Source organism: Scylla paramamosain, chromosome 12 (genome assembly GCF_035594125.1).
Source record: "Scylla paramamosain isolate STU-SP2022 chromosome 12, ASM3559412v1, whole genome shotgun sequence".
In the NCBI taxonomy this organism is placed as follows: Eukaryota; Metazoa; Arthropoda; class Malacostraca; order Decapoda; family Portunidae; genus Scylla; species Scylla paramamosain.
The window spans coordinates 19,657,948-19,670,447 of NC_087162.1; the positions used below are offsets into that span (position 1 = coordinate 19,657,948).

Sequence of the window (12,500 nt, forward strand, 5' to 3'; positions counted from 1 at the left end):
GTCGCTTGCTGTTTATTCTTGCCGTCCTGGTGTTTCCTCAGCAGCCCCAGACGTGGTGATAAATTGAGACTTTCCATTCGAGAGACGAAAGTTACATTAGCGTGGAAAATTATTTAGTCGGGGAAGTCGTTAAGGTTGTTTGAGGGATCTCGGAGTGGGGTCAAGAGGTGGCCTTGGCGGGGAGGAGGAGGAGGAGGAGGAAGAGGAGGAGGAGGAGAGATGGAGATGAGGACGAGGAGTGATTGGGAAAAGACCACCAGCTGTTTGTTATGGCTACCTTGTCTCCTCCTGTCTTTGTCTTGCATGTTTTTGCTTCCTTCTGAAAGCAAGACGTTTAAAATTAAATAATAGATATAAGACAACGCCATGTTGAAACAAAACAGTAGAATGTTTTGCCTCGCTGGAAGACTTACTGTCGACACTTATTGCTTTTCACATTTCGTTAATGCACAATAAGAAGCTGAAAATCATTATACTCAGGAAAATAAGAAAAGATATAAAAGGAAATACAAGAAACTTAATTGAAATCTTACGCTAAGTTAAATATGTGAACATCTTTAGTTGCAAGCTTAGAATACCTGCACAAATTTTATTTCCAGTTAAACACTTTTAATTCAAGCTACGAACGGCCAGCAGGTGCAGATGGGGCACCGCGTGGATCCCCGCCGCCCTCCAGTGGGTGTGAGGGGCGGGTCCTCGCGGCGCCCGGCAGGTGAGGGGCAGCGGCCGCCACCCCCACCTGTCCACGCCACCTGCTCTCCGACCCTCATCTTACTAATCTGTGACGCCTCTCAAAGCGACGCACGAAAGGAGAACTTAATCTTGACGGTCTTTTCTTATTGAGACGAGGTCGTCGAGGCTTGGTGGAGGAAGAGAAGGAAGAGGAGAAGGGTGACGCCCCGCCTCCCACCGAGCTTCATTCCTGACCTCCTTCCGCCCCCTTCTTCTCCTCTTCCTCCTCTTCCTCCTCCTCCTCCTCCTCCTCCTCCTCCTCCTCCCACACAAATTCTTTTAATCATGTTTTCAGAGCTGATTAATACTCACTTGTGTTGCGCCTCCTGGTGGAGGGATCAGCAAAACTTTTATTTGTTTAGTGACGTGAGCGTAACTTGGTTCAAACTTCTTGATCTTTAGTAAACTTTTCGTCTCGTCATCCCCCTCCTAAGATGAGTGGGTGAATGCCTCTTAGTATTCCTCTTGACGCTTCAGACTCATTAGCGTTTAAGGAATGGACTCCCATGGGCTTCTTATTAATCTGTAAGTAGTGTTTTTCCTTGTGATTCCGATAGTCTTACTAATCTTTAATGTCATGTTTTTTTTTCTTTTTATTCCTTATTATTGTGATAGTCAGAGTGGGGATGATAAATACGTGTTCATTTACGTGCCCGTAATACTGCGTTGCCATGTATGCCACTCTGGCGAGGCCTCACATCTGGACCACCACCACCTTGGATGAAATATTGTCGCCCATTACGGCCACCACTCATCATGCGCCCTGCCCACCTCGCCCCGCTACCCACTCTACTCACCAGGTACTGGAACACACGCTCACCTTGCCACACACACACACACACACACACTCACACATTGTCATACAGTCTACGTTGTTTGAGACTCGGTGACGCGTGGCATCCTCCCCCGAAAGTATCAGGCACGCGTCGAATACTGTGCGTGGACAGAAGTACCATTCTGCTCCTTCTGGCTGAAAAATGCCAAGAAATGCATATCTTGCTTCGTGTTTGTCGATGGCGGGAAGAATAGGGAGAATTTTGACGCGACTTTCCCTTAAAGATGTACAATACAGCACTGTGTGAGGCGTCACACACACACACACACACACACACACACACACACACACACACACACACATGTCGTTGAGTCTTGAACTTGTTGACACATTAAGTTGGTTGGGTCAGAAGGGCGCGTGACGGTGCACATACACCCAGCCACTCACCCACAGAGACCCCAGCCACTCTCACCCCTGCCCCCAGCCACACCCACGTAACCCTTTTACCAAGAATCTAGTGTGAAGTATAGGACAGCAAAAAGAAGAAAAATGTATTAAGCAAGTGCTGTGAGAGGCAGTGCTTTATCTCTGCCGTTGCGGACTAAACGAATTGAGGCAGTGTCGTCTCTCATTCCTAACAAGCAATTACACACGACTGAATGAGTGATTAACTAAATGCGTCACAATGGAGTCGCATGGCACAGATGATCAATTCATAACCAGAAAAAGTTCTTAGACCTAACAGTTCTCTCACACTTTTATATCTTTTTCAACAGCCTCCCGGAAATCAAGGTCAAGAGACCTAACAAGCGCTTCCGGTTTCACTCTCCACGGAGTTGTGAATCAAATCATAGATGTTTCGGCTCGACTCGTCTGTGGCGTGGGGCAGCTCTAGAGTGGTGGAGATGGGTGGGGGTGGAGGCTGGCTGCGCTGACACCAGCTTCCCCTGCCCTGCGCCGCGCACCTCCCACAGTCACATGGTTGTTCAATGGTATGAGTTCCCTGTGTGATGACAATCCATACAAAGTACGTGAATGCCATATTGGAGGCGGGAAGTTGATAATTTAATAGCAAATGAAATACCGTACTGACATTATGGTGAAGCAGTCAAGAGTGGAAGAAAGGTGATTGTGGATCGTAAATTTCACTGAAAGGAAGAAAAAGAAATACTATGAATGACTTGTTTCATCGCCTGTGTCGCCGATTTTCTGTAACCACTTAATCGGGAAAATACGTTACGGCTCTTTGGTGTATTTCGTACTCACTTAGATGAAGCACCGCGATATTATACATTTGCAACAAATTGTCATGTGAAAATGAATATAAAGTTTCTAAGTTAGGAGGATTACATATAAGGTGAAATACACCAAACTAGCTCATAAAATCACCCCCTCCCTCCCCCAGTCTATTCCTTTCCTCCCTTCTCACTCCACCCGCCCTTCCCCATCCCTACCCCCTGCAAACGTCCTCGGGTGGTGCGAACCATCAGGCATCAGTCAGTACCCGCACTGAGGTGGAGACTGGAGGGGCGTGGCGCGCGACGTGAGCGAGGTAAGGAATTGTGTTGGGCGCAGTGATCTTCTCATCACCCCTCAGAGACGCCTGGCAAGGCTGCGGGACCCGTGCGTGCCTTATTGCCTGCACGGGTACAGGTTTATAGGTGTTAATTGAGGTTTATGTAGTTGTGTAGCTCTTGCACCCGGCACGTGTCTCGCTGGGGGGGACGCCTAATGCCGGTGGTCTTGCCAGCGGATTTCAGGCGCGGCCAAGGTAGATAGTGTGAGTTGGCTCCCTTGGATACAGGCTAACGATAGGGGCGAAGCGCGGAGCGAAGGCAGAAACTGTTTGAAATTTTTAACCACTCAACTGTTAACAATCCTCCCGATGGATTTGAGAGTTGCAGCCTCATCACGAAAATGTAGCGCTCAGTTTTGAGGGTAAATTTTCAGTTTCACCCAATATCCCCAATCTCTACCAACACCCCCCAACCCCTCCAGCAAGCTTGGGGGCCTGTGGGGAACCGGTTTTTTTTTTGGCGGGGGCCACATACGAGTGATATATAGACTTTGAAAATGTAGGGAAATTTCCCTAGAAGTCAAGAAAATTTCCTAAATGTAGCAAACCAAAAACCTATTATAACCAGGGGGCTGTGTCCCCCTTGAACCCCCACCATTAGTGTATTCGAACACAACCAGAAAGCTAAGATAACCTAACCTAACCTAACCTTACCCAACCTTATCAATCCTAACCTAACCTATCCTAACCTAACCTTACTTAACCTTACCTAACCTAACCTATCCTGAGGTAAATCTTTGAAATTCCGTCCCGACCTTATTATTCGTTTGCGACAAAATAATATGGGGTTAGAAATGCTCCTAGCAGTGTGATCTAGACCGTGAAACACTTCATACTTACGTGCGGTTTATTGAGGGAAACTGCAATTATACCGTTTTGAGTTTTCAACCACGTATAATTAACTCATTCCATTAATTGCAAGTGCAGTACATTGTTGGTAAATTAATTTTGCCTTCAAGAATTACGAAGGGAAATCACGTGATAAATTATAATTTAATGGACTGGCACTATTTTGCAACGGCGTCACAATGTGTGTGTGTGTGTGTGTAAATGGCTTGATATCGAATGTTTATTCATACAGATAAGAAGTATGATCTTTGCCAGTCACCAGAGAGAGAGAGAGAGAGAGAGAGAGAGAGAGAGAGAGAGAGAGAGAGAGAGAGAGAGAGAATGGAAACTGAAATTCCTCTTAACATATTTCGTTCACTTCCAGAATCCCCCAAGACAGTTCCGTAACGCGAGAACCATGAGGGCACCGCCACGCCCCGCCTGTGTCCGTCCCCCGCATGCCGTCCACACTAGACAGGATCTTGTTGACGCCGCTGGTGACGGCGCGAGCTGAAGAAGGCTGCTGTGTGCTGCCGTGTGTAGTGGTGGCGACAGGAGGCGTGGGCCGGATGTAACTAAGGTGTCGGTGGCGTGTGTTAGTGTAGTGGTGGTGCTGTGATGGTCCAGTGTCTTGGTGTGCAGGAGAGTCATTCCTCAGCATGGTGTTGTCTCGAGGCGCCTTGACGCTGCTCCTGGTGGTGGCGTGGCCGGTGCTCGCCTGCTGGCCGGACTACGTGGACCAGGCGGCGCAGGATGCGGACGTGGTGGTGGTGGCCAAAGTGGTCTACCTTGGGTCACACCACGGCCACGGATTCAACAAGTTCTATAATCTGGTGAAAGTGCAAGTGAAGACCTTCCTGAAGGGAGAGGAGGCTTGCAGGAGACACTTGAGGCTCCTCTCGGGGAATGAGAGACCCGAGTGGGAGGAGGAAGCCACAGTGGTCGAGGAAGCTGATCTGTCACCCTCCTCTGAGGTCCTGGGGGTGGACGGTGTGTCCGCCCAGGGCACCTGCAGCGGCAGGGTGAGAAGCGGGGACATCATGATCTTTTTCCTGCACATCAAGTCCAAGGCTGAGGTGCAGAAAGGCCACAGTGCCCAGGCGGCCTTCCACGTGACCTCGCAGCCTATCAAGCTGAACCTGAGTCTGCTGAGGCACACCCAAGCTGTTGTGCAAGGTGAGTACCTGTGCATGGCTTTTCTTTGATCCCTCTGCTGTGTTATGCTGTGATGCAAGTGTTATGACTGGGTTATCATTGTATAACATTAGAATTACGTCCGTCTCATTTTTCCGGATGAAGCCATCTTTCTGGTAAGTGAGCACAGGCTTTGCTGTTATACAGGTCATTCCCGTTGTAACTTTTCTCCTAAGAATGGGCTAGTTGGAAGACTGTACGTGGCAGTTTGATTTAAGTTGGGTTAAGCTTAAAAAGAGAATATCTGCGAAGGTAATTACGCGTTCCCTTGAGTAAAACGGGGATAAAAATGTCTCCTTTCCCTTTCTTTACCACTATTACATCATGCCGTGGTGCGCGTAGATGAGCTGGATTACTCTCCTTTGCTGTGCTTCGTGGGTGTGGTACAAATGTTGTCGCCACTCTTACTTTGAATAATATGATAAAGTAGCTGTGAAATTGCTTAATTGCTTAGTACAAGTTTGATTGGTAGTTGTAAGCATCCGTGTTGGTGGGTAACGAGCAGTTAAGGTGTAGACTGAGGAGGGGCGGAAAGATTTGGTACAAAGGAAAGGACAGACTCGAAGCAGAAATAAGGATTGAAAAAGAAAGGAGTTAGGCAGAAAAGAAATTAAGAAAAGTAAGAAAGGAGCCAAGAAGGTGATTCTCTCTCTCTCTCTCTCTCTCTCTCTCTCTCTCTCTCTCTCTCTCTCTCTCTCTCTCTCTCTCTCTCTCTCTCTCGTGCTATGTCAGCATCTCCCACGCCTCTGCTGATCCGCATGGCTGTCATCAACCCTCTTGTGTCAGAATGAACGGGAACTAAGGAAGGAAGCAGAGGGGGACTGGAGCTGAGGATAGGGTGGGAGGGGGAGGGTAAAGGGGAGCCTGTATGGGGTATATGGCCGTCAGACAGAGGCGGAGGGTGGATGGGTAACTTGTGAGCAGTGAGTGGGTGAAGATGATACAAGATGGTTAAGGTGATGATGGGAAGGGTAAGATGAAGGGTGTACGGGTGTAAGGAGGGTGCAAGGGTGGACAGATTGGATAGCAGTGGTGGTCTAGAGTACTAAGACACATATACAGTGGTTCTCAGGACTCAAGTATTGTATTTGAAGAGTTACTGAAGGATGATGAAACGGAGATGTCCTGCGGAGGATTGGAGTGCCTCGCTTTTCCTTTTCTTTTTTTTTTTTTTTTTTACTTATCAGGAGTCTTTTCTTATTTACTATTTTTATTTCTAGTGTGTTGATTTGATAGTCATTTAGTGTGTGTGTGTGTGTGTGTGTGTGTGTGTATGTGTGTATCGTGTACGTGCGTGCGTGTTTGTGTGTACTCTGGGCTATGCTGGTGAAAGAATTTAGATATTGTGGGAGGAGTTACAAACCCTTCTCCTCCTCCTCCTCCTCCTCCTCCTCCTCCTCCTCCTCTCACATAGCACCTCATCTCACAACCACTCCGCCCCTCCACCACGTCATAATACGAGTATCCCAAACACATATCCTTCCCTCTCTTGACATATATCAGTCTTTATCTCGCTCATGTCTTCATTTATGTTTTGGAAAATGTGAAGAGAAATAATTACGGGTCGAAGCAGTTGAAAATCAAATCTTGACTAATAACCTAATTACCAGGAGGGCCAATTAGAGAGTTTATCCTAGCCAGCTTCCGGCCTCTAATTAATGCAAGTCTTAGCAGTGTGGAGACGGAAGAGCTGAAGGTTGATTAGTCCAAAAGCAGGAATAGAAGGAATAGCTCGATCTGATGGTGTTCTGTCACGTGGCTTATTGCGCTATCCAGTTTTGTGTATGGTACCAGTGTTGCTCGGTGAAAAATTCCAGGAGTCTTAATGAATCATGCTTAATTAGGAGGAGCTGCCGAGGTGTTGATGGCAGGAATGTTATTGACACACTGACTAATGCCTGAAATTTTTTTATTTATTTTATTTTATCCGTTTCTGTATGACGTTCACAGCTTTCGTGGTCTTCGCCTCTTAGTAGATTGTGAATAACACCAGTTACGACATTAGTCCATTTAACTTGATCATTTAAATTTATTCCAACTTTAACGCATTTTTTTTATACACATCGTTCATAAAGCCAAAAGATCAAGTTCAGTAAAAGGCAAAAAAAAAAAAAAAATCCCACATCTGATATGTCAACATTCCCTTTACGTACTTCTTCATTCACTCCACTACTTGTTTACTTTTCTCTTTATTTTTGTACTTGTCTCAAACCTGCAATATTCGTCCTTGTTCTCGTCCTCGTCATCTCTCCTCCTCCTCCTCCTACTCCTCCTCCTCCTCCTCCTCCTCCTCCTCCTCCTCCTACTCCTCCTCCTCCTCCTCCTCCAGGCATCCATTTCACCGCCCATCTCAAACATTATTCACCTCTTCGTGTCCTTTCCCTCCACCCATCTCCCTCTTCCTTCACCCATTCTCTCCGCCTCCCCCTCCCCCTCCCGCCTCTCTCCGTCCATTATCTGTCTCACCATCACCTGTACCACCCTGCATTATAAACTGTCTACATAAAAAGAGACAGAATTTGACTCCACCTCATTCGGGGCACGAAACATCCTCTCTCTCTCTCTCTCTCTCTCTCTCTCTCTCTCTCTCTCTCTCTCTCTCTCTCTCTCTCTCTCTCTCTCTCTCTCTCTCTCTCTCTCTCTCTCTCATTTATTCATCCCAATGCCTTGAATTTTATTTTTATTTATTTATCTTTTTTATGTAGCTTACGATATATCAACTTCTCCATTTAATTATTTATTTAGGCATATATTCATGTTCTCATTTACATTTGCTTCATGGTTGTTCTTTTAAACTCATAAATGAAGAGGGAAAGAAATCGTTTAAAAAAAAATACATACTGTAAGCGAAGCTCGTCAGAGAGAGAGAGAGAGAGAGAGAGAGAGAGAGAGAGAGAGAGAGAGAGAGAGAGAGAGGTGGTTATATTTTATCATGTCATCAGTTCAGAGGGACACGTCATTTACAGAAGATGAATTGTACTTAACGAAGCTTTGTTGGCTGAGAAATGTTCCGGTGACGTGTAAAATATGTTGAATTTTCTTGTTCTAAGTCTTGCTATCTCCATTTTATCAATTATTATTTTTTTTACAGTGGTATTCGTTGGGAGGAACTGCAGGTGTGTGTGTGTGTGTGCGTGTGTGTGCGTGCTTGGGAGGGGGAGAGAGAGAGAGAGAGAGAGAGAGAGAGAGAGAGAGAGAGAGAGAGAGAGAGAGAGAGAGAGAGAGAGAGAGAGAGAGAGAGAGAGAGAGAGAGAGAGAGAGAGACCAAAACTTCACCTCATACTGGATACAAAGCAAACCAATAAATTAAATGTAATGGGTAAAAAAAATAACAATAATAAAATAGAAGTAGCGTTCAGAAACAGGACCTTGTTAGCTATTTACCTTCTTTTTTCTCATCTCTACTTATTTTCCTCCCTATCACAAGTCATTATATAACTCAGGTAGCCTTTTTCCCTCGTATTCAGTGTCCCAGGAGGGTGTGGAGGGAGTCGAGTGTTTGTACAGCTAGACAAGGTGTTTGTGTCCTTATGTTTGTTTACGTGTCTGTCCCAGCGAGTTGTGTGGCTGTGGGAAGGAGTGGTGGTGGGTGGGAGGAAGTGAGGGAGAAAAAAGTCTCTCTCTCTCTCTCTCTCTCTCTCTCTCTCTCTCTCTCTCTCTCTCTCTCTCTCTCTCTCTCTCTCTCTCTCTCTCTCTCTCTCTCTCTCTCTCTCTCTCTCTCTCGTCAGTACTTCTTTCCTAGGTTTCAGATTCCGACACCTGCTTTCAAACCTTTTCCTTGGTTCTTATTTATTTTTATTTTTTTTTATCATTGTAATCTAGTACACTTCATTTTTTTTCTTTTAACAATCCACCTCTATTCCTCTTTTCTTCATCTCCTCCTCCCATCATTCCTCTCATAAGAACATTAGAGGATTAGAGAAACTATAAAAAAAGTCAGTATGCTTTTGAGTGGCAGTCCCTGTATAAAAATAAGTCAGTATGCTTTTGAGTGGCAGTCCCTGTATAAAACATGCATACATAACTATACTCATCTATTTTCTCTATCCATAAATTGATCTAATTATATTTCAAGCTTCCCACCGACTCAGAACAAAGAAACTTAATACTGAATCTGTTCCAGTCATCAGCCACACTATATGACGAATAATTTCTTACTATCTCTTTTAGCTTAGACCCTTTTTTTTTTTTTTTTTTTATGTAGGAAGGATACTGGCCAAGGGCAACAAAAATCTAATAAAAAAAAATGCCCACTGAAATGCCAGTCCCTAAAAGGGTCAAAGCAGTGGTCAAAAATTGGTGGATAAGTGTCTTGAAACCTCCCTCTTGAAGGAATTCAAGTCATAGGAAGGTGGAAATACAGAAGCAGGCAAGGAATTCCAGAGTTTACCAGAGAAAGGGATGAATGATTGAGAATACTGGTTAACTCTTGCGTTAGAGAGGTGGACAGAATAGGAGTGAGAGAAAGATGAAAGTCTTGTGCAGCGAGGCCGCGGAAGGAGGGGAGGCATGCAGTTAGCAAGATCAGAAGAGCAGTTAGCATGAAAATAGCGGTAGAAGACAGCTAGAGATGCAACATTGCGGCGGTGAGAGAGAGGCTGAAGACAGTCAGTTAGAGGAGAGGAGTTGATGAGACGAAAAGCTTTGATTCCACCCTGTCTAGAACAGCAGTATGAGTGGAACCCCCAGACATGTGAAGCATACTCCATACATGGACGGATAAGGCCCTTGTACAGAGTTAGCAGCTGGGGGGGTGAGAAAAACTGGCGGAGACGTCTCAGAACACCTAACTTCATAGAAGCTGTTTTAGCTAGAGATGAGATGTGAAGTTTCCAGTTCAGATTATAAGTAAAGGACAGACCAAGGATGTTCAGTGTAGAAAGAGGGGGATAGTTGAGTGTCATTGAAGAAGAGGGGATAGTTGTCTGGAAGATTGTGTCGAGTTGATAGATGGAGGAATTGAGTTTTTGAGGCATTGAACAATACCAAGTTTGCTCTGCCCCAATCAGAAATTTTAGAAAGATCAGAAGTCAGGCGTTCTGTGGCTTCCCTGCGTGATATGTTTACCTCCTGAAGGGTTGGACGTCTATGAAAAGACGTGGAAAAGTGCAGGGTGGTATCATCAGCATAGGAGTGGATAGGACAAGAAGTTTGGTTTAGAAGATCATTAATGAATAATAAGAAGAGAGTGGGTGACAGGACAGAACCCTGAGGAACACCACTGTTAATAGATTTAGAGAAGAAGAACAGTGACCGTCTACCACAGCAGCAATAGAACGGTCAGAAAGGAAACTTGAGATGAAGTTACAGAGAGAAGGATAGAAACCGTAGGAGGGTAGTTTGGAAATCAAAGCTTTGTGCCAGACTCTATCAAAGGCTTTTGATATGTCCAAGGCAACAGCAAAAGTTTCACCAAAGTCTCTAAAAGAGGATGACCAAGACTCAGTAAGGAAAGCCAGAAGATCACCAGTAGAGGCGGCCTTGACGGAACCCATACTGGCGATCAGATAGAAGGTTGTGAAGTGATAGATGTTTAAGAATCTTCCTGTTGAGGATAGATTCAAAAACTTTAGATAAGCAGGAAATTAAAGCAATAGGACGGTAGTTTGAGGGATTAGAGCGGTCACCCTTTTTAGGAACAGTTGAATGTAGGCAAACTTCCAGCAAGAAGGAAAGGTAGATGTTGACAGACAGAGCTGAAAGAGTTTGACTAGGCAAGGTGCAAGCACGGAGGCACAGTTTCGGAGAACAATAGGAGGGACCCCATCAGGTCCATAAGCCTTCTGAGGGTTTAGGCCAGCGAGGGCATGGAAAACATCATTACGAAGAATTTTAATACGAGGCATGAAGTAGTCAGAGGGTGGAGGAGAGGAGGAACAAGCCCAGAATCGTCCAAGGTAGAGTTTTTAGCAAAGGTTTGAGCAAAGAGTTCAGCTTTAGAAATAGATGTGATAGCAGTGGTGCCATCTGGTTGAAGTAGAGGAGGGAAAGAAGAAGAAGCAAAGTTATTGGAGATATTTTTGGCTAGATGCCAGAAATCACGAGGGGAGTTAGATCTTGAAAGGTTTTGACATTTTCTGTTAATGAAGGAGTTTTTGGCTAGTTGGAGAACAGACTTGGCATGGTTCCGGGCAGAAATATAAAGTGCATGAGATTCTGGTGAAGGAAGGCTTAAGTACCTTTTGTGGGCCACCTCTCTATCATGTATAGCACGAGAACAAGCTGTGTTAAACCAAGGTTTAGAAGGTTTAGGACGAGAAAAAGAGTGAGGAATGTACGCCTCCATGCCAGACACTATCACCTCTGTTATGCGCTCAGCACACAAAGACGGGTCTCTGACACGGAAGCAGTAGTCATTCCAAGGAAAATCAGCAAAATACCGCCTCAGATCCCCCCAACTAGCAGAGGCAAAACGCCAGAGGCACCTTCGCTTAGGGGGATCCTGAGGAGGGATTGGAGTGATAGGACAAGATAAAGATATGAGATTGTGATCGGAGGAGCCCAACGGAGAAGAAAGGGTGACAGCATAAGCAGAAGGATTAGAGGTCAGGAAAAGGTCAAGAATGTTGGGCGTATCTCCAAGACGGTCAGGAATACGAGTAGGGTGTTGCACCAATTGCTCTAGGTCATGGAGGATAGCAAAGTTGTAGGCTAGTTCACCAGGATGGTCAGTGAAGGGAGAGGAAAGCCAAAGCTGGTGGTGAACATTGAAGTCTCCAAGAATGGAGATCTCTGCAAAAGGGAAGAGGGTCAGAATGTGCTCCACTTTGGAAGTTAAGTAGTCAAAGAATTTCTTATAGTCAGAGGAATTAGGTGAGAGGTATACAGCACAGATAAATTTAGTATGAGAATGACTCTGTAGTCGTAGCCAGATGGTGGAAAACTCGGAAGATTCAAGAGCGTGGGCACGAGAGCAGGTTAAGTCATTGCGCACATAAACGCAGCATCCAGCTTTGGATCGAAAATGAGGATAGAGAAAGTAGGAGGGAACAGAAAAGGGGCTACTGTCAGTTGCCTCAGACACCTGAGTTTCAGTGAGGAAAAGAAGATGAGGTTTAGAAGAGGAGAGGTGGTGTTCTACAGATTGAAAATTAGATCTTAGACCGCGAATGTTGCAGAAGTTAATGAAGAAAAAGTTGAGGGGGTGTCAAGACACTTAGGGTCGTCGACGGATAGGCAGTCCGACCTGGGGACATTTATGGTCCCCTCCCCAGATGGGGACTCCGAGGCTGGTGTAGGAGTCGCCATGATTTTAAAATTTTTGGAGTGAAGGGTGTGTGTGTTATTAGGTGCTTGTAGTTTTGTGTGGAGGAAGAGAGTTGTCTTTAGAGGGCAGGCTGTGACTACCCCCTTGTGTTGTGAGACACAAAGGGAAACGTTCAGTGAGGTCACAGC

General features: G+C 45.5%; 1 protein-coding gene across 7 annotated transcripts in view; it reads left to right on the plus strand.

Moving 5' to 3' along the window:
* LOC135105827 (uncharacterized) overlaps positions 1–12,500 on the plus strand; it is a 61,955-nt gene that overhangs the window by 8,224 nt on the left and 41,231 nt on the right. For 2 of the 7 annotated variants that reach the window (XM_064014426.1, XM_064014431.1), the window contains exons 1-2: positions 2,936–3,059; positions 4,297–5,087. In XM_064014426.1, coding sequence (XP_063870496.1) covers positions 4,571–5,087 — 517 coding nt within the window. In that variant the 5' untranslated portion in view covers positions 2,936–3,059; positions 4,297–4,570. Of the gene's footprint in view, positions 1–2,935; positions 3,155–4,296; positions 5,417–12,500 lie in introns of those variants that run through there. The other 5 variants (XM_064014428.1, XM_064014430.1, XM_064014432.1 and 2 more) reach the window with 4 other exon arrangements.